General features: G+C 40.3%; 1 protein-coding gene across 3 annotated transcripts in view; it reads left to right on the forward strand.

The window, feature by feature from the left end:
- The window catches only part of ITIH5 (inter-alpha-trypsin inhibitor heavy chain family member 5), a 91,497-nt gene that overhangs the window by 58,003 nt on the left and 11,453 nt on the right, over nt 1-22,041 (forward strand). For all 3 annotated transcript variants that reach the window (XM_027838618.1, XM_027838617.1, XM_027838619.1), the window contains exons 8-12: nt 1,534-1,702; nt 5,790-6,099; nt 13,397-13,959; nt 16,771-16,824; nt 21,687-21,803. In XM_027838618.1, coding sequence (XP_027694419.1) covers nt 1,534-1,702; nt 5,790-6,099; nt 13,397-13,959; nt 16,771-16,824; nt 21,687-21,803 — 1,213 coding nt within the window. The remainder of the gene's footprint in view (nt 1-1,533; nt 1,703-5,789; nt 6,100-13,396; nt 13,960-16,770; nt 16,825-21,686; nt 21,804-22,041) is intronic.

The following is a 22,041-nucleotide window of genomic DNA, read 5'->3' on the forward strand; positions in this document are numbered from 1 at the left end:
GTCTTATCAAGGAGAAGGAGATGGTGACAACAGAGAAGTAATGATATGGGAAGATGGGAATGAGGGAACTCATGACAGATTCATTGAGTTCTCAATAGGGCAAGAGACAAAATCATCTATTGAAAGATGTGGGGATGATGGGAAGAGTTTTATGACAGAGGAGAAGATTTGGAGCAGCCTCTCTGGGGAGTCTGATAGGGATTCAGATAAAGAGAAGTATTGCCTGTAGCAGTGAGAGCCCAGCTGAGGTTATATAGCATGAATTTGTAGAAGACCTGCCACCTTAATTCTAGGACTTTATCCAATACTACTTGGTGACTCTGAAGTAGGAGTAAAAAAGAGGGTGTTATTGTTGGTCTAGGGATTGGGATTACCAAAGAGAGAATGGGGAAGGATGGGGAGGGGGGGAATGTGAGGGGGGAGATAACTAAGGGGTGCAGGGAGTAGAATACAGGGCCCAGAGTCAGGAAGACTCAAATATAAATCTTGCCAAAAACACTAGCTGGGTCACCCTGGATAAGTCATTTAACACCTATCCACGTCAGACTCTCAGCTTCCTGGGTTTAATGGCCTCTGAGACCCCTTATAATTCTAAAGGTATGATCCTGTAAATCAGTACATCATTGAAATAACAAACCAGAGAATTAAGATAGTGAAGGGAGAGCAGTACATGGGTGGTGATCTGGGAGAGCAGGGAGGGATTAAGGGGCTGAAGATTATAATGAGGATAAAGAGATGAGAGGCAGTGAGAAAAGTGGGAAGACAGGAAATAGTGAATAGAAAAAATGAGATTTTAGAGTTCAAGATCTTGGAAATGGAGCTGTTATAGGTAATGGTGAGGTCTAAACAGTGATGACCCCTATGTATCATTATTTATTTTTTCTCATCTTCTTTCCTCTTGAGGGCAGAAACTATGTCTTATTTTGTTTTATGTCCATCACAATGCTTGGTGGTGTTGCTGTTCAGTCATTTCAGTTGTGTCTGACTCTCCATGACCCCATTTGGGGTTTTCTTGGCAAAGATACTGGAGTGGTTTGCCATTTCTTTCTCCAGCTCATTTTACAGATGAAGAAACTGAGGCACACAAGGTTAAGTGACTTGCCTAGGGTCACACAGCTAATAAGTATCTGAGGGGCAGCTAGGTGGTGCAGTGGATAAAGCACCGGCCCTGAAGTCAGGAGGACCCGAGTTCAAATCCGGCCTCAGACCAAACACTTGACACTTACTAGCTGTGTGACCCTGGGCAAGTCACTTAACCCCAATTGCCAAAAACAAAACAAAAAAAACAAAAAACAAAAACAGTAAGTACCCGAGGCCAGGTTTGAACTCGGGAAGATGAGTCTTCCTGTTTCCAGACCCAGCATTCTATCCTGTGCCACCTAGCTGCCCTTGGTGCATAGTAACTGTTCAGTAAATTTTTCTGATTGATTTGACCATTTCCTCACTGACAAAGGATTTCAAGACAAGACCTTCATGCCCATAGAAGTATTGAATGACATATGGTGAAGCTGACTGGTTTCTGTCTTTGTCTAGACCAAAGATGCCCTCTTCACTATCCTGCATGATCTGAGGCCACAGGATCATTTTAATATCGTCGGGTTTTCCAATCGGATCAAAGTATGGCAGGATCGCCTGGTATCAGTGACTCCCAATAACATCAGGGACAGCAAGGTTTACATTCACCACATGACACCTACTGGAGGTAAAAATCTTCCTTTATCTCATCTTAGCTTTTGTCACCATGATAAATAAGAAGGTGTTTTTCCCAACAGGCAGATATTTGAAATCTGAAGCTGACTTCAGGAGGGGAGATAATAAATTAAGAGCTTGCATTTTAAGAGATAACAGTTTTAAAACTTGTATTACTTATGATCATCAAACCAAAACTCTACCCCCTACCTTATCTCAGCCTCCAATTTGAGATGGTCCATTAAGTCATAAGGAAAAATTCTTTTTAGGTCTGTGAGGTCTTCCCTGCTTCTCATTGATTCCTTACAATGCACCTATGTTCTAAAAGTGGCAGTGGAGGGAGAGTGACAATAGGATGCCTTACTATTCTGTGTGCTCAGAAATTATTGTTTTAGGAAGAAGTGGTGGGAACTGCCCAGCTAAGTAATTACCCAAAGGTAGAACTGTAACTGAATGAACAAAGCTTGCTTATCTGAGAAATATAAGCTAGGTCCCAAGGGGGAAAAGTGCTGTTTGATGTGAAGAGGCATAGCTAAGAGGTCATGGTGAGGATAAAATTGGTTGAATGGTCTGGAATTTTTCTTTTGCTATATAGTACACAGGTAATTGTGCAGAAACTGGGAACTTCTTCCATGATTCAATCAAAAGATGGGCAGAAGAATTCTAAAGAGAGATTGTCTAATTCAAATTATGTAAATTAATTCACCACATAGCTTGAGGAATGGGGTGGGCTTCTAGCCATGAAGGAATAGCATAAGGAAAGGCAGAGAAATGCAGGAAAACACAGGACATGGAGTGGGTATGGTGAATAGTCTAATAACTAGTTTGACTGGAACATAAAGAAAACTATTGTAAGGTAAAGATGGAAAGGAAAAGTATCAGATTGTGGAAGACAATCCTTCTCAGTCTCCTTTGCTGGATCCTTATCCAGGTCACAGCCTCTAAATGTGGGTGTCCCACAGGGCTCTGTTTTGGGTCCTCTTTTTTTCTCCTATGTACTACTTCTCTTAGTGATCTTATTAGTTCCCATGGATTTAATGATCATCTCTTAGGCTAACAATTCTCAAATTTGCCTATCCTGCCCTAACTTCTCTGCTGAACTCCAGTCTTCACAACTTCAACTGCCTTTGACAAATCTCAAATTGGAGGGGATTTAAAGAGAGGGAAAAAAGCTCTGAAATGGCCATTTTGGTGGCCATGTGGTGTTCAGTTGAATACCATAAATTTATAGTGGCTAAAATTCATAGGAATTTCTCCAAGAACTTTCTTCTGGGAGCAAGAGTGGAAAAAAACATAGAGTAGAGGATGCCCAAAACTGAGTATTAGTAGGTCAGCAATAGAGGAAGTTCAGACGAGTGAGGGATTCTAGGTTGGTAGCTAGTGACTGACCATGGGGTTGAATCTGGATATGAAAACAAGGGAGATGACAAGAGATAGAATTAGAAAATTGGGAGGGTTCTAGGAATCAGAGATTACAGTGAGGATGAAGAGCAAATTCAGTGCGGAATGATGGAGTAGAAGAGGCGAAATGATAGGAGAATGTGTGTGGAAAGTAGAATTTTCACTACTTCCAATATCTTGGAAGTAGAGCATTTCTGTGATAGTGAGGTTGAAGATGTAACTATGCTGATAAGTTGCTAAAGCAGGGAAGAGAATAGGGTCCCTTGGACTGATATTAAGGTCTACTACAAGAAGAATCATTAGATCAGGATACTGAAAGAGTTGTCAGTAGGAATTTTGAAATCCCCAAGGGTGACATTTTGAAATACATTAAATTTAGTTAGCCTTCTCTGGGGTTTTCATATCTTTACATCCCTATACTCTCATGGATATACAGAGGACATAGACAGAAGTCACAGAGGATAAGAAGGCATGAACAAGTCACTACTTGCATGGTTAGAGGAGACTGCCACATAAAAGAAACATTGAGGGGCAGCTAGGTGGCTCAGTGGATAGAACACCGGCCCTGGAGTCAGGAGGACCTGAGTTCAAATCTGGCATCAGACACATAACACTCACTACCTGTGTGACTCTGGGCAAGTCACTTAACCCCAATTGCCTCATCAAAAATAAAATAAAATAAAAAATAAATAAAAGAACCATTGAGAAAAATCTCCTTTATTTCAAATTATGGACAGATAGGTTAATTGCCGAGAAGAACTTCAGATTTTGCTTGAGTTTGGGCATTCACATCTCAGGGCATATTCTAGGGTAACCTAAAAATGAGCTCTTTCTTTTCTTGTGTGATGAGGAAATTGGATTTACTGTTCCTGTGGTATTCCATAGAGAGATATTTTCATTATCTTCCCTATGGATGGGCTGAAAAATGGATGCCTCAGAAAAGACTTGAGAAGTTTGGATGCAAGTAGGGATTCTTTCATTCATTGCATTTGTTTCTCCAACATCTAGTATGGTACCTGGAACACAGGAGATACTTAATGAATGTGCGTTGATTGATTGATTGGCACATCCAGATTTTGCTAAATAGATTCTGTCCTTCAGTTTTTTACTTTTCTTCATCTCTCCCTCTTTCACAAAAAAAATAGTGTAGGTCATTAATACTGACCTTTACAAGATAACCAGTTTTTGAAAAATGGAATGTTGAGAGGCTCAATTATGATGTTAGTCAGTGACTTGACTTCAGTGCCTCTGATTTCTCTGTTTTGTTCTCTCTGTGTCCCACCCTTAGATAATTCTTCCCTTCTATCTCTAGCATCTAGTTTCTATCAAAATCAGCATTCAGAAAAGAATATAAAATTAATTTATACTAGAGTGTAAAGGATAGATAGCCATCCAAAGTGTTACCTCTGCCAGAGAGATCTGCATCGTTACAAGTATGAAAGCTAAAGGAAGGAAACTTTTGGTAGAACTATAGGCAGCTATAAACAGGTAGGGTGGGGAGAGATTTGTTGTGGGGCATGAGGGTCTTCCTGATGCCTCTGAAACCTTAGTACTGAGTTGTTCCCTATACCAACCATTACAGGAGGCCAGTTTTGGCCATACCTTGTCAAATTGCAATCATTCACTTGTAGGTGATCCATTCCTTGGACTTTACGTGGTACGATTTTCATTCCAGTTTGACTGCCTTCTGCCAGTTAAGTCACAACTAAATTCTCTGCCCCATCATCAACTGCCGATTGCTTAAGCCAGTGCTTTTTAATCTTTCTGGTCTCAAGACCCTTTTACGCACTTAAAAGTTATTGGAGGTGCCATAGAGTTTATGTTTATGAGGGATATATCTATCAGTATTCATCATATTAGAAATTAAAATGGATAAAATTTAAAAATTTTTATTAACTTAAAAGAACAATAATAATCCCATTCCATATTAACATTTTATGGAAAATAGCTATATTTTCCAAAGCAATAAAATTTAGTGAGAAGAGTGGTGTTTAATTTTTTTTTTTTTTGCGAATAATGTGTGTCTTAATAGAAGACAGCTGGATTCCTATTCAATGCTTCTGCATTTGATCTGCAATCTGTTGTTTTGGTTCAAGTATATGAGGAAATCTGGCCTTACACAGATGTGTAATTGGGAAGGGGAGGAGTAGGCAAATAATATTTCATATTATTATGAAAATTGTTTTTGCCTCAAGGACTCATTGAAAGGGGTCTGTGGACTATAGATTGAGAACCACTGGCTTAAGGAATGAAAACTATCATTAATATTATCCTAAGAAAGTGTAGTGTATATCACATAGTGTAGTCCAAGTCAAGCAAAACTGATTTGAAGATTAACCACTCTTTTAAATTACTTATCCATGTCACTTTTCTCTCTCCCCACCATTAGTGGGGATAATTAAGGGGATAATTAAGAATTAACCAGGGATGTAATTAAGATCCTAAGATCATAAACCTAGACCCCAAAGACCATCCAGTAGCTACCCTCTCATTTTACAGATGAGTAACTAAGGCTCGGATTAAATGACTCACTCAAGGGGGCATAGGTTAAGAAATGTCAGGAAGAGGATTCAAACTCCTCTGATCACAGAGGATCTTTCCATAGTAAATAATCAATATCTCTACAGTAAATATACAATCTTATTAGAAAAGATAAGTCAAAGGCTTCCTTGATAACATTTTAATGCATGCATCCCCAGGTACAGACATCAACGGGGCTCTCCAGAAAGGCATCGAACTGCTTAATGGCCACGTAGCCGACAATGACATTGACTCCAGGAGTGTGTCGCTAATTGTCTTCCTGACGGATGGGAAGGCCACAGTGGGAGAGACTCAGTCAAGTAAGATCCTCAGCGACACGAAAGCGGCTGCCCAAGGTCGAGTCTGCATCTTTACCATCGGCATTGGAAATGACGTTGACTTTAAACTGCTGGAGAAGCTGTCTCTGGAGAACTGCGGCATGACGCGGCGCGTGCAGGAGGACGACAATGCTAAGGAGCAGCTGATCGGGTCAGTTTCCTCCTGCCCTCTGTACCATGGGGACCCACGAGGGGGAGGGGCGTGGAGAGGGCACGGATAGAGGGCGTGGATCTCACGAGCACCTCCGAGATTAGAATGCCGGGACTGGACTGCTAGAAATTATAGTTCCATGGGAAAATTCTGACTTTTCAAAGCTTTAATTTACCTTATCTTCTTTATTCCCTGCTCCTCTGGCTGAATCACTTTGAGATAGTCAGGAATTCTCTGTTTTCCATATGAAGATGGTAAAAACAAACAACAACAAATAAAAAGACATAATAATTTAACAATAACAATAAAAAAAGACATAAATTAAAAAAAATAAAAAGAAATAAATTGCCCTGTCTATCATAACACACCTAGTTTGTGAGAGAGAGGAAATTGTGACCCTGGTCTCCTTTGCTTTTCCCTGAGAGGTCATTTTGTTAAAGGTAGCTTGGAATGTGAATAGAGATCTAGTCTCTGAGTCCAGAAGAGCTAGGTTCAAGTTCTGCCATTGATACAAACTGGTTATGTGATCTTGAGCAAGTCACCTAACTTGTAATGTCCTAGGACAGGGGGTGGGGAACCTACAGCCTCGAGGCCACATGTGGCCTCAAGTACGGCACTTTGAATCCAAACTTCACAGAACAAATCCCCTTAATAAAAGGATTTGTTCTATAGAACTTGGACTCAGTCAAAAGGCTGCACCCAAGGACCTAGAAGGCCACATGTGGCCTCTAGGCCACGGGTTTCCCACCCAGGCCCTAGACATTTAGATTCTAAGACTATGAGTTGCCCTGGGAAGGTCTCTATTGTCCCTAAGCAATCTCTCTAGGTTGTAGAGAAAGTGCTGATCTGCATTGGTGGAGGGAGTTTCCTCATCTGGGATTTTCCTTTCTCTCTCTGAGCCCCTTCTTCCCCATATGTGTGTATATGTATATAAACATGTATATATGCACCTATACACACATGCATATGTGTACACACACCCACACACATGTGTATGCATGTACATGTTTTCATGTATACATATATGCATAAATGTGTGTCTATCTAGATGGATAGGTGGTGCAATGGGTAGGGCCCTGGGCCTGGAGTCAGCAAGACCTGGGTTCAAGTATAGCCTCAGACACTTAGTAGTGGTGTGATCTTAGGCAAGTCACTCAACCTCGATTTGTTCAGTTTACTCACCTGTAAAATGGGGATAATAATAGCACCGACCTCATAGGATGTTGTAAGGACCTGTGCCTGACATGGAGTAAGTGCTATCTAAATGTTATTGTTGTTATTATCATTATTTATACAAGCTGACTTCAAAGTCAGGAAGACCTGGGTTCAAGTTCACCTTTTGGCAGATGCTGGTTGTGTGACCCTGGACAAGTCCCTTAACCTCTCCGTGCCTCCAGGCAACTCTGTAAGGCTCTTAAGTTGCTGAGTGAGAACAAACATGCTTTGATTGGGAATTCCCTATACCAGTGAAATCAGAGCTCTGGACCAAAAAGTCAGAAGGTTTTTCCTATTTGAAATTTTTATCAGTGCCTTGGAAGAAGAAATAGGAAGCTGCCGAACATGGGGCAACTCTTTTAGATGACTTCTTCTGTGTTCAGTGGGGCAGGAAGGTGAAATGTAATTCCAGGCAGTATCGCATTTTAATGGCTTCAGCTTTTTGTCCAGGAAGCTTTCAATGTTTTAGAAGCATCTTCTTTGTCATTCTCAGTCTGTCAGTCGGCAAGCATTTATTAGAAACTCTGTGCTAACCGCTGGGGATACAAAGAAAGGGAAAAATATTCCACAGTCCCTGCCCTCATAGAGCTACTATTCTAATGGGGGAGATGAGATGTAAGTAAATGACTAAGTTCATAGAAGACCTATCCATTGTCACGGGAGGTTCTCCCATCTCAGGGCACGAGCAGCTGTAGGGACCAGGCAAAGCCTCTGGGACAAGATAGGATCACAGCTGAGTCTTGAAGGAGGTCTGGGAAGCTGAGGGTGAGGAGGGAGAATATTCCAGGCATTGGGGATACAGAATGCAAGGTCGAGGAGAAAAATGGGAGATTGGAGTACCATGTATGGTGAGCAAATAAGCCAGGGTTGCTTGAGTAACGTGTAAGAAGACAGGAAGAAGCCAAATTCCTAAGACATAAGAAAACTTTAGATTTGATATGGGAGGCGTTTGTCTTGGTAATATGGGCAGGCAGCAAGTAATTTGTTTCCTACTCTGCTGGTGGTTTGTAGAGAGTAAAGTTTTTGTTTCTTTTAAATTTGGGTAGAAGGAAGAAAAAAAAATGAATGCCAACTAATTGGAAAAATAAAAGACGTGGGGAGGATAAGGATCACATTAACTAAGGCAGTGGCAGAGAAAATGACCTAGAATTTTAACTCTCAGTTCAGCATCCTATGCCTTCTACCACTGTTTCATGGCATGTTGTTATTATTGTTCAGTTGTTCAGTCATGTCTGAATCTTTGTGATCCTGTGGACCAAACTGTCCACGGGGTTTTCTTGGCAAAGATACTAGAGTGGTTTGCCATTTCCTTTTCCAGTGGATTAAGGCAAACAGAGATTAAGCCCAGGGTCACACAACTAGTAGGTGTCTGAGGTCAGATTTGAATTCAGGTCTTCCTGACTCCAGGCCCAGCGCTCTATCTACTGAGTCATCTAGCTGCCTTCATGGCATGTACTTATAAGCAAAGGGAAAACCTAGATGTATTTATAACTGGTCAATTGATTGTGCCTTGAGTGTTCTGACAGCTCTGTCAATTTGGAGAAAGAGTCCTGGTGGCATGGTAAAGGTCTCTGTCCTTGGGTTTTTTCTATTTGAAACTTTTATCAGTGCCTTGGAAGAAGCTATAGGAAGCATGCTTATCAAATTTATCGATAAAAAATCTGTGGGAACTAGTTATACATTGAAAGACAGACTTAGGATAAAAATATCTTGACAAACTAGGACAATGAGTCTGAATCAGGAAGATGAAATTTAAAAGGAATGCATACAAAGTGAATTTTGTTGAAAAATCAGCTATACAGGATCAGAGAAACCTAACCTGTCCACGCTTCAGGTGAAAATGTTTGACAAATATATGTGTTTGTACTTAATTAGTAATCTTCCTTTATATCCCATTGTCTTGAGAAAGTATCCGTTTCTATTGCATTCCTAAGGTCAGCATTTAGTTAAAATTTTGCCTCTATGCATATGCCTGTATTCTCTATTACACATCCTTCTCTTAAGCAAAAACAAACAAGAAACCCTCCAAAACCACAAAGCCAAAACAAAAAAACAAAACCGTTTATGTAAAAAACAGCTGGGATTTTTAGCTTATCATGAGCTCAGCAATGACTGAATTTACTTAAAAAGCAAAAAAAAAAATTGTATAGTTTCCAGATTAAGCATCCTCCCATAGGAAGGAAGGAGAAGAGAAAAGAGGAGGGAAGGAGGGAGGGAATATGGAATGAAAGAAGGAAAGAAAGTTTGGAATCAGAGTCAATCAACAAGTATTTGTTAAGTATATGTTGTTGTTCAATTGTGTCAGATTCTTTGTGACCCCATTTAGTGTTTTGTTTTGTTTTGTTTTTTTTTTACAAAGATACTGGAATGGGTTGTCATTTTCTTCTCCAGTTCATTTTACAGATGAGGAAACTGAGCTAAACAGGGTTAAGTGACTTGCCCAGGGTCATACAGTTAGTAAGTGTCTGAGGCCAGGTTTGAACTCAGGAAGATGAGTCTTCCTAACTCCAGGCCTGGCACTATATCCATTGTGCCACCTAGCTGTCCTTTATTAAGTATATACTATGTGTTAGGCCCTGAAGACATACATCCAAAAGTTAATCAAATCAAAAAGTTTCTTTCAATGAACTTACATTTATTTGACTGGGGGAGGATATATATTCACAGATACATAAATACAAGATATATACAAAATAAATACAAAATGATTTGGGGTGCAGGGCACTAATAACCAAGGGGATCAGGAAGGGCCTTTTGAAGAAGGTGACCTTTGAGTTGAGTCTTGAAGAAAACTAAGGGTTACAAGAAAATGATGAAGAAGAAGGACATTACAGGTATGACAGACGGACAGTCTGTGCAGAAAGTAGACTAGTTTGGCTGAAATGTAGAAAGCATGAGGGAGATTAATGAATGAGCAGTCTGGAAAAATAATCTGGAGCTGGATCATGGAACTGAGGAGTTTGTATTTTATCTTAGTGGCAATAGAAAGCCAATGAAGCCTCTGGAGGAGGGGAGTGACGCGGTCAGACATTTGTTGTAGGAATGTCAACTTGTCAGCTGTGTGGAGAATGGATTGGAGAGAGGAGAGAAGGGAGGCAGGGAGAACAATTAGGGGGCATTGCAACAGTCCAAAAAAGTCTGAAGGGTGGAGGCTGTGTGAGTGATAGAAGGGAATAAATGGGAGAGTTGTTGGGGAGGGAAAATTGACAAGACTCAGGTTTTTTTGTTTCGTTTTGGTTTTTTGGTGAGGTAATCGGGGTTAAGTGACTTGCCCACGGTCACACAGCTAGTAAGTGTCAAGTGTTTGAAGCTGGATCTGAATTCAGGTCCTCCTGACTCCAAGGCCAGTGCTCTATTTACTGCATCACCTAGCTGTCCCAAGACTTAGTAAATGATTTGATATGGCAGGTGATGGAGAAGATAGAGATTGAGGACAACTACAACATTGAGAACATGAATGAATAAAAGGATGGTGGCCCTCTCAAGCTAAACAAGGAAGTTAAGAGGGTCAGTTTGCTAGGAAAGCTGAGTTCCATTTTGGATATGCTGAGATGCTTCTGGGACATCCCAGGTGGACATGTCCAGAATGCCATTGTGGAGGCAGGATGAGAACTCAAAAAGGAGATGCAGTCTGGATTTGTAGATCTGGCTGTGATTTGCACAGAGATGATAGCTGAATCCATGGGAGCTGATGAGCTCACCAAGAGCATGATTGCTTTTCTTAGTGATAGCTGTAGGCCTGGGCTCTTAGCAGGGCTGATGGTCTGGAGGACACTGCTATTCCCCAGGCTCTTGGGTTAAGGTTTCTGGGCCAGCTCCATGGGGATCTGAGGAGAGAAGGTGATCGAGATGATGGTATTTTGCTTTGCCTGGCACATGCTGCCTCACATCTCTTCCTCAGAATGCCTTACTGCCACAGTTCACTTGTTTGTCCTGTTGGTGGTGGGTCAAGAAGGATAAAGATTGAGAAAAGGCCATCAAAAATAGCAACACAGAGATGATTGGTGATTATGGAGAGAGCATTTCAGTAGAGTGTTGGGGATAGAAAGCAAATTGCGAGGGGTTGAGAAGTGAGTAGGAGGTGAGACAGTACAGTCAATGAGTGCGAACAGCTTTTTCTAAAAGTTTGGCTATGAATGGGAGGAAAGATCTCAGATGATGACTTGAGAGAATGGGAGAGTCAAATGAAGGTTTTGTTTTTTGTTTTTTGTTTTCTTAAAGGGGAAATCTGGACATGTATGTAGGCAGTAGCAAAGGAGCCAGTGAATTGGATAGGTTGAAAATTAAAGGGGTGATGGTGGTGGTGGTGGTGAATGATGCTCTCATTTCAAAGGGCAAGCTCCCAGAAAAGACAGGAAGAAATAGGAACAAAGGCACAAAGAGAGAGGTTTTAGCATTGGCAAGGAAAAAAGAGACCGCATTATTCAAGAGTGTCTGGGTTTGTCTTATTTGCAGTAGGACCTTGGCTAAATTGAGTTTTTCTGACCCCCAGTTTCCTTATCGGTAATATGGGGGTGGCAATACTTGGACTACTGTTCAGGGTCATAGAGAATATTAGTGTGATCAAGGATGTTAGTGTGTGAGCGTTACAAGGGTTATGTTTTTTGGAAAGTCTGGAGTGAGTTCATAGGCATGAGTAAAAACAGTCTCCAGAGTAAGGAGATTTTTCTCCTTAGAAAAAATCCCCCATCTGCCTTGAGACCTTGGCTACTTTGATAGAATTCGCTGGTGAAGAGACAACAACTTGAGCTATTTCTGGCACCTTTTCCTTGTAATAAAAGAAATATTCTTAAAAACGTTTTTTCAAATTTTCTTTTTAAAAACTGTGAACTTGAGAAACACCAACATGAATTTCCCTATACAAAGAAAAGGAAGGTTATATATGAAATTGTGAACCTCTGTTTTATATGGATTTTAAAGAATTGTATGTTAAATTTCACACAGTAGTACCCCTTCTATATCCCTTTCTGAACTTCCTTTTGCCCTCTTATATGCATTTTACAAATATTTCATTAACATTCTTTTCTTTCTCATCTTTTTTAAAATCACTATCACTATTCCTCCTCTTTCCCCCCAAAGTCTCCCCTCTAAAAATAAAAGTCCTGCCTTATAACAAACAAATACAATTGAGCAAAAGAGATTCACACATTGATCATGTCTGATAACATATACTGATGAGAAGCATGATTCATTGTCTTTCTTCAGAAGTCGTGGTTGGCCACTGCATTGATCAGAGTTCTTAAGTCTTTTGAAGATGTTTCCCTTTACAATGTTGTAACCAGTGTATAAACTGTTCTCTAGGTTCTGCTAACTTCCCTCTGCATCAATTCTTACAAGTCTTACCACGTTTCTTTAAATTGGTCCCTTTTGTCATTTCTTATAGAGGAAGGTGAGCATGGCAGTAACGACACTGAAACGCCATATACTATAAGAAATAGTTAAAGGAATGGGGGATTATTTAGGCTGGAAGATAGAGGATGCAGATCTGGTATGCATGCTGGCTTTTAATATTTGATAGGTTGTCATGCAGAAGGCTTGGACATTATGTGTAGCACCAAAAGGCAGAACTAAAGTCAGTGGATAGATGTTATAGGGAGGCAGATTTTGGTTCAAAAAAAGGAAGACCTTTTTAACAAATAAAACAGTCCAACAGTGTAATAGTGGAACTGAACAGCTCTCTGTCAGTATAGGTGTTTAAGTACCAACTGGTGTGTAAGACTCTTAGGGATGGTATGCTGGAAAGATCAATGGATTTGGAGCCAGAGGACCTCCATTTAAAGTCTGCCTCTGTTGTTTGTCCCCTGTGTGACATTGGATAAATCACTTAACCACTCTGGGTCTCATCTTCATTTGTAAAATGGAGGTGGGGTTAAATGTCTTCTTTTTCCTTTTAACTCAGCATCTGATTCTGTGATGTTGCAGAGGGCATTCGTGCATCAAGCAGAAAGTTAGACTAGATGAAGTCTATGACCTTTTGACTGTACGGTTGTATGATTCCTTTGTATTAAATAGTTCCATTCTCTTGGCTGTGCTTGCTATCAAGGTTAGGACCTTAACCTCCTTCTGTGCTGTTCTACTCCAGGTTCTACGATGAGATCAGAACCCCTCTACTCTCTGATATCCGAATTGATTATCCACCTGGCTCTGTCGAGCATGTTACCAAAACTCTTTTCCCTAATTACTTCAATGGGTCTGAAATCGTCATTGCTGGGAAGCTGGTTGACAGCCAGTTGGACAACCTACATGTGGAAGTCACAGCGAGCAATAGTAAGAAGTTTGTGGTCCTGAAGACAGACGTTCCCGTTGCATCCCACAGCACAGGGAATGATGTCACAGGGGTTTCTACTCCAGAGGGCCAAGATGCTGATCGGAACTACATTGAGCGGCTCTGGAGTTACCTTAGTATTAAGGAGCTGCTGACTTCGTGGCTGAAGAGTGATGATGAACAGGAGAAAGCACGTTTAATGGAGAGGGCTCGGGCTCTTGCAGTGAATTACCATTTCCTCACCCCTTTCACCTCCTTGAAGGTGAAGGAGTTGGCTCTTGAGGCAACTCAAGCGGCAACAAAAGAAGTCTACGGCAGTTCTGCGGCAGTGGGTCCAGAGACAGTTGTGCAGAGCTTGCAGGGAAAGAAGATGCCGCCAGGTAATGAGCCCACAATGGTGGTTTTTGGAAATTGTTTACTTAGAATTTCTGTTTGAGTGGTTTCTGTAAGAGCCTGGATTTCTATTTTTTCCCCTCTGCATTAGATTCAATTTAGCTTAAGTTTAGCTCAAGTTATTAAAACAGGGCATAAGGTTTCTGGGCCTGGGCTGTGTCAGGCTATAACTACTGCAAAGTGTTTGGAAAAAGTTATATTTGGCTTGGAAGAGAAACGCATCCCATTATTATATGACATATCAATAGCACTTTGTATTTTCAAAAATATCAATGTTGGATTAAATTGTGTTCCTGAAGGGCAAGTGTATGTGTGTGTGTGTGGGGGGGGGTTTGCTCACTACAAATACAAGAAAAAAAGTCAAAGACTTGGAATTATTAGAAAATTTTCCTTTCATTTGTTCTATAGTAACTCAGAGTCTATCAATAAATTAAGCATTTGTTAAGCCACTATATGTCATACCAGTCATTATGGTATGCCCTGGAGATACAAAGATAAAAACCAAACAGTTCCTGGTTCCAAGGAATTTATATTCTAATAGAGGAGACATTACGTTTATGGGCATATGCAAAACAAATAAAAAGCTGATAAAAGATGATCTTGAAGGGGAAGGTACCAGCTGCTAGGGGTGGGATGGGGAGGAACAGGAGAGATCTCACACAGAAGATGGCATTTGCATTGAGTCTTGAAGGGAGCCAGGGATTCCAAGATGCTGAGGTGAAGAGGAGGGGAACTACTTATAGGGGACAGCTAGTGCAAAGGAACAGCGATGGTGTTGGAATGCAGTGTGTGAGGAACGGCAAGTCGACCATTTTGACTAGACCATAGAATTTGTGGAGGGAAGGAGGGTGCAAGAAGACTGGAATGGTAGTATGTTGCTGAGTCATAAAGAACTTTAAATGCCAAACAAAGATGTTTATAATTCATCTCAAAGATAATAAGGAGTCAAGTCAAATCAACAAGCATTTATTATGGGCCTACTATGTCCCAGGCACTGTGCACTAACAAAGCACAAAGAAAGGAAAGAAAAAAAACCAGTCCCTGCTTAATGGGGGAGACAACACGCAAAACTCTCTCTCTCTCTCTCTCTCGGAATAAGGTATATGAAGACTGGAAAGGCAGGAAAGGAGGAAAGGGTCAGGTTATGAAGGGTTTGGAATGCCACAGGACTTTACATGGGATCTCAAAGTTGACAGGGAGCCACTGAAGTTTACTGAGTGAGTGTATTGGGAGGGGGCAGGAATAAAAAGCTTATGGAAAACCACTTTGTCAAAAAATAGAAAAAGGGTTTAGAATAGAGTCTTGGAGTATGGGGAAGTAAAGTTTCTGTCACTAGTATTATTATGTTTTGGGGTTTGTGGAATCAGGGATTGGATAACATGTTTTTAACTCTTTAGGTTAAATAATCAACAAGAGTATATTAAGTGTCTACTCTGTGCCAAATTCTGTGCTAGGGACTGTGAATACAAAGACAAAAGTGTAACAGTTCTTGCCCTCCTGGATTATGTTGTATTAGGGCAGACGACCTATTAAAAAGTACATACCTGCAAAATATATAGCTAAGGCGAGAAATGGCCTACTGAGCCAAATCAGAGAGCCCAACCAAATGGCATGTGCTTATATGTCTTGGTTTTTTCCTCTAACTCTACAAATATGTATCACCAAATTAGATGAACAACACAGACTTTTGAAGCTAGGTAAAAGATGATGACAGTAAGACACTTCTATAGCAAAGCATGGAAGTTCCGTAAGTGAGTTTGTACTAGCAAAAGTAGAATAATTTTAAGAAAGATTTGAACCAGGTTGTATAAAGAACATTATTTCGTGCCATGGAGGCCATGTGACCGATGCAGGGAAAATTACTTTTGTGAATGACATTGTTATTATAGCCCTATGACAGTGACCTGGATCTCAGTAGTTTCAAGAAGGATAAGGCTCAGATGCTACAAAGTCCAAAGGACCAAAGACAGAAATAAGAAAATAAGCCAATTGATTTCTCTAAGGAATATTTCTGAAATAATATTTTCGTGAGGTGTCAATTGGTGCTTAAAATAATCTTCATTTCCTTAAAACCATGATGATTTTGTTGCATTTCTCTGGGAAATACAACTCACCAAGGCCCATGAATCATCAAAGCATTCATCTCAATTGGATAATCCCTTTCTTTTATACTCAGTTTTCACTCAGCCAGCATCGTATTGGCCTGGGACCATGTAGAAAGAAGTCCAAGAGAATGAGGTAGAGAAAAATATTGCTCTTTAGGGGGATACTTAAGGGGTGGAAAGGGTTTGGATAACATATTAGAAGTTTTTCATCTTTAACTTCTGAGAATTAATACATCTTTATGAGATGAGATACAACCAAAATACAGTTGCAAATTTTTATTAATCCAAAGAAAATGGAAATAAAATATTCATGAGTAAGATGTTGTTTTTCTTTTGCTGTGCTCACCACTTTTGCCACACTCTTTGTGCATACATTCTTGTACCTGTTTGTATTTAGTCAATTATTATTAGATCATTCATATATGGCAGAACATGTTTTCCCAATAATTCACAGAAACAAAAAAACTTATGCTGTATAGAAATAATTCAATAGTGAAAATTAAGCCTCTACAGTTCAAGTCTTAGTGTGTATCTTCTGAGACAGAATTCTTTTGGTAATTTTCAGACTTTCAAGTGTGTCAAATGTACATGAAAATTGACTCATGATCTCCACATCTTACTTTTCTTCTCCCTGCTCCTATTTTCTTATTTTATACATTTTAACAGTGGTTGCTCCATTTTTCTCCTTTCTAGAACCTGATTTCAAGAAACAGTACAACCCAAGAATTAAAATCTCCAAAACATCAGGTACAGAAAAACAATACAAATGTGGATGGATTAATTGAGGTAAATGACTTTTCCCCCTTTGGTTGGGTCTAAATGAAGGTGAGTAACTAGTAACTTCTTAAAGCCCATCCAGATATTCTCTTGTAGTGTAGGACAGCAAGGATCTCCTTCACCTGGCCAAGGCCAACAGCTGTGAAACAAATGCCAAAAGAAGCATCATTATGCCATTGTGTTGAAGCTGGGAGATAACACAGTAAATGAAGAAGTGGCAGGAAAGATTGATAACAGGGGTACATTTCAATAATTGTGCTAGCTTTAAAAGTGAAATTGTTTTAGGCCCTCGAATTAGGCATGATTCCAGCCTCCAGTCTTAGAGATAGCTCTGAAATGAGCTTTGCCTATCTTTGGCCTCAGAGGGGAAGCCGGTACCAAAATGTCAAAAAGCTCTCTTTTGCAAACTTCCTGAGTTTACAAGAAAGACCAGATGGAATGACAACAGAAAGCCTAAGTTTTTTTTTCCCCTCAGGAAGTTAAAGTCTTTCGCCCCTAAATCTCTGTTACTGCTTTTCTGATTATACTATCCACTGAGTAGTTCATAAGGCTAAGTGAAGTTCTTTAAGAGAGGCAGGAGGTTTGGTAAAACAGATACTACTACTCAGCTTCCAACTGACATAATCTAATTCCTTTGAGCACACACATTCCTTATGAAATGCTTGCAAATCTCTTTTGGATGTTACATGAAACTTGGTGATCTGCACATTTCTTCATCTGGAGTAAATAACATCATTTCATATAAAGTATGTAGGGGAATTTGGGTAGAAAAAAATGTTTTATAAATAAATAGAAAACCTTTCACTATCTGACTGAGATATTATGTTACCATACCCAAGAAAAGCCGAAACATAAATGACAACTTTCTCACTGTTGATGTTTTGGTTTCACCATGTGTATAAAAGACATAAAACTTTGTGTGTATGTATGTGTGTATGTGTGTGTATATATATATCTTTCTATCTATCTATCTATCTCTCTATCTTTCTATAGAAAGGACCTTTCTTCTAGAAAATTCAGAGTCAAGCATGGTGTATTTTGCCAGATTCTCCCAATGCATTTTTGAGTAGTATTGGTGAGATTCTGGGTGTAGGGTAGTGAAAATCAAATCCAACAGTCAACAAGCATTTATTAATGTGCTAGGCACTATATTAAATACTTGGCATATTATTGAAAGGTAAAAATAATAGGCTTTGTTCTCAAGTTTACATTCTAGTCAGGGAGACAACATACATAAAAATGATTACATAAAAGATATATACAGAGTAGATGGAAGATAACCTTTTAGGGGAAATCATTAGCAGCTGGCAGCAGGTGGAGGTGGCAGTGTGGGGAGTGAAGGTGCTACTAAAGGTTTCCTAAAGAAGATAGCATTCTAGCTGAGTATTGAAGGAAGCCAGGGATCTAAGAGGGGAAATGAGGAGGGAGAACTTTCCAGGCATGGGGGACAGCCAGTACAAAGGCACAGAAATAAAAGATGGAGTGGGAGTGAGGGTGAGTGGGAGGATGATGAGATGTACTCTTTAGGAAAATCACTGGCACCTTTGTGGAGGATAAACTGGAGTGGAGAAAGACTTGGGGCAGGGAGATTAATCAACAGCTTATTGTGATAGTCCAAGGAAGAGGTGATGAGAGCCTGAATTAAAGAGGGGAATGTTTATAAGAGATATTTTGAAGATAGAAATGACAAGATTTGGTGACTAATCAGACACATATTGACTTTGTGATCCTGGGAGACTGGGAGGATGGTAATGACCTTGACAATAACAGGAAAGTTCAGAAGAGGGGTAGGCTTTGGGGAAAAGATCATGCTTTGTACATGTTAAGTTTGAGATGTCTATGGGATGTGTAATTTGAAATGTCAGTAGGCAGTTGGTGTTGTGAGACTGAAGCCAGAAAAGGGATTAGAGCTTGATATATAGATCTGGGAATTATTTGCACAGAGATAAAACCCATGAGTGCCAAATGAGAAAGTGTAGAGAGTAAAGAGAAGAGCCATGGGGTTACCTACACTTCCTAGGCAGAACATGAATGAAGACACGGCAAGGAGACTGAGAAGGGGGGGGGTGTTCATACAGGTAGGAAGAGAAACAGGAAAGACCAGTGTTGAGAAAACCCAGGGAGGAGAGAATATTCTGGAGGAGAACGTGATCAACAATGTCAGAGGGAGCAGAGAGGTGAAGAAGGATGAGATGTGAGAAAAGATCATTAGATTTGGCAATTAGGAGATCGTCAGTAATTTTGAAGAGGACAACTCAATTGAATGATGAAATTGAAAGCCAGTTTGCAAGAGTTAGAAAACAGTGAGACAGAGAAAATAGTAACTGGATTTTTTTGAGTTTAGCTGAGGAGAGGAGAGTCATAGGATGATAGCTTACATGGACAGTTGGATCAAGTGATGGTTTTTTTTTAATGATAGAGGAGACAAAGGCTTGTTTGGAGGCAAGAGGTATGGAGAGATTGAAGTGAGGGAGAGGGAGTGGAGAAGATAGTGGGGGAAATCTGCTAGAGATGATGGGATGGGATGGGTTCAAGGGAGCATGTAGAGGCCTTGGCCTTGATAAAAAGAGGGGTCACCACTTCATCAAAGTCTGAAGTGAAGGAGATAATGGTGGATGATGTCAGGGGAATATGAGACAAGAAAGGGAGAAGAGGAAGCTTGTGGGGAATGGTCTCAGGATTTTTTGGGTAGCAGATTATGAGGTGCAGTTAAGAGGTTGAGGGGAGAGAGTATTGTGAGAGGTTTGGGAAAAGAAGAGCAGGTTTGGAACAGCTGCTGCGGTGGGTGAATAAATAATTGATTAGGGAAGAGTAGAAGGATTGCCTTGCTGTGGTGGGGGCCAGTAAATATTAGATAAGAAAAATTTGTAGTGGAACCCTATCAATACAGCTTTGAGAGTTCCTCCAGCTCCCTTCAGCAGCTTGTGCATAGAAGTAATGTAGGTAGACCAGAGCGAGGGGTCGGAGGGTATTATATCTAGTGCTGGCATTTGGAAAGATGTGATTGGTTTTGAGACAAAGGGGCAAAGGACTTGAGAGTAGAAGATAAGGTAGTGCTGAGCCAGTTCGCTAAGGAGAGTGCTGACCACCCTCAGAGTCTGGAGCCCTGAGTTTTAAAGGTCCTGGCTTCATCATTGATTGATGTGCCGATTGATGAGTTACTTCTCTGGGTCTGTTTTCTAATCTGTTAAAATAAGGACATCGGACAAAATGGACTTTAAGGTTTTTTCTAACGCTGACATTCTGTGACTTTCTGGGTTAGTGTAATCTATACACAGGCTCTCTGAGACAATGATTAACCCAAAAATCAAGGAAGATAGATTCCTCCCCTCCCCATTGCTTATGACCCCCAAATGAGAAGGTGATCAGGCCCACATTACTCAGTTAATAAATAACTATTTAGGAGGAACTAAGTAAACGATGGTATTTGGTATAGGTCTCAGGGCGGAAATGTTAGACTATAAGGCAAGAGACTTATGCATAGAATGAGTAAGAACTTGGTATCAGAAGAATTTACTTGACCCTATACACAAGGATGTAAGGCTCAGATCATAAGCTTCTTATTGCCAAATTCAGACTTGAATTGAACAAAGTAGGGAAAACCATTAGACCATGTAGGTATGACCTAAATAACATCCCTTGTGAATATGAAGTGGAAGTGAAGAAGAGATTGAAGATATTAGATCTGGTAGATAAATTGCCTGAAGAACTATGGACAACGATTCGTAGCATTGTGCAGGAGGCAGCAACAAAAACCTCCCAAAGCAAAAGAAGAGCAAGAAAGCAAAATGACCGTCTGATAAGGCTTTACAAACAGCCGAGGAAACAAAGAAAGCAAAACGTAAAGGAGAAAGAGGAATATATACCCAACTGAATGCAAAAGTCCAGAGAACAGCGAGGAGAGATAAGGCTTTCTTAAATGAGCAACACAAAGAAACAGAAGAAAACAACAGAGTAGGAAAGTCAAGGGATCTCTTCAAGAAAATTGGAGGTATCAAGGGAGCATTTCATGTAAAAAATGGGCAGGATAAATGGTAGAGACTTAACAGAAGCAGAAAAGATTAAGAAGAGGTGGCAAGAATACACAAAAGAACTACACACAGAAAAAAAGATCTTAACATCACCGATAACCACAGTGATGTGGTTACTGATCTAGAGCCAGACATCCTGGAGAATGAAGTCAAGGGGACTTTAGGAAGCATTGCTAGCAATAAGGCTAGTGGAAGTGATAGAATTCTAGCTGAGCTATTTAAAATCCTAAGAGATGATACATTAAAGTGCTGCACTCAATATGCCAGCAGATTTAGACAACTCAACAGTAGCCACTGGATTGGAAAAGATCAGTTTACGTCCCAATTCTAAAGAAGGACAATGTCAAGGAATTTTCAAATTACTGAACAACTATACTCATTTCACACATGGGCAAGGTTATGCTCAAGATTCTGCAAGCTAGGCTTGGTCCATGGGGTCATGAAGAGTTGGACGTGACTGAACAACTGAACAGACAATAACAACACAAGGATGTACTTGAAAGGCAGCATGGTATAGTGGGTGGAGAATTGGTTTTGGGAGTTGAGAAGACTTGGGTTCAAGTTGTACTTCTGATACATTTTGACTGTGTGACTCTGGGCAAGTTACTTCACCTCTCAGTGGCAACTGGCAATTCTTTCCATTATAGAACAGGTGCAGATGGGTGTTGGTAAAGGGAGTTTTCACATTGTCTGTTTCCTTTGCCAATGAAATCATAGGACTGGTTTATAACCAAATAGCCTTCTCTTATACAGTCAAACTCAATAATGGCCTTAACTTTTCTTCTCTTTTCTTACTGTTAGCGGATGGAGACCCTCATTTTGTGGTGGACTTCCCCCTGAGCAAGCTCACTGTGTGTTTTAACATCGATGGGAACCCTGGGGACATTCTCAGACTCGTCTCTGATTATATGGACTCTGGTAAGCTCTGTCCTGGCTTATGGAATTCAGTGAAAGGGAGGGTACAGGGATGTACACTCTACCATCGCTGATGGGATCCAGATATCTAACTCCTGGCATTTTCAGAGGACAAGAAATCAAAGAGCCTGGAATTCCATCCACAATTGTATCTCTGTGTGAACTCAGCGTTATAGCACAAGGCATATACTTTCACTGCTTTATGCCTTATTTCTCCAAAAAAAACCGCTTTTTTATTATA

The sequence above is a fragment of the Vombatus ursinus genome, unplaced genomic scaffold (assembly GCF_900497805.2).
Source record: "Vombatus ursinus unplaced genomic scaffold, bare-nosed wombat genome assembly UNPS02014830.1, whole genome shotgun sequence".
Taxonomy (NCBI): domain Eukaryota; kingdom Metazoa; phylum Chordata; class Mammalia; order Diprotodontia; family Vombatidae; genus Vombatus; species Vombatus ursinus.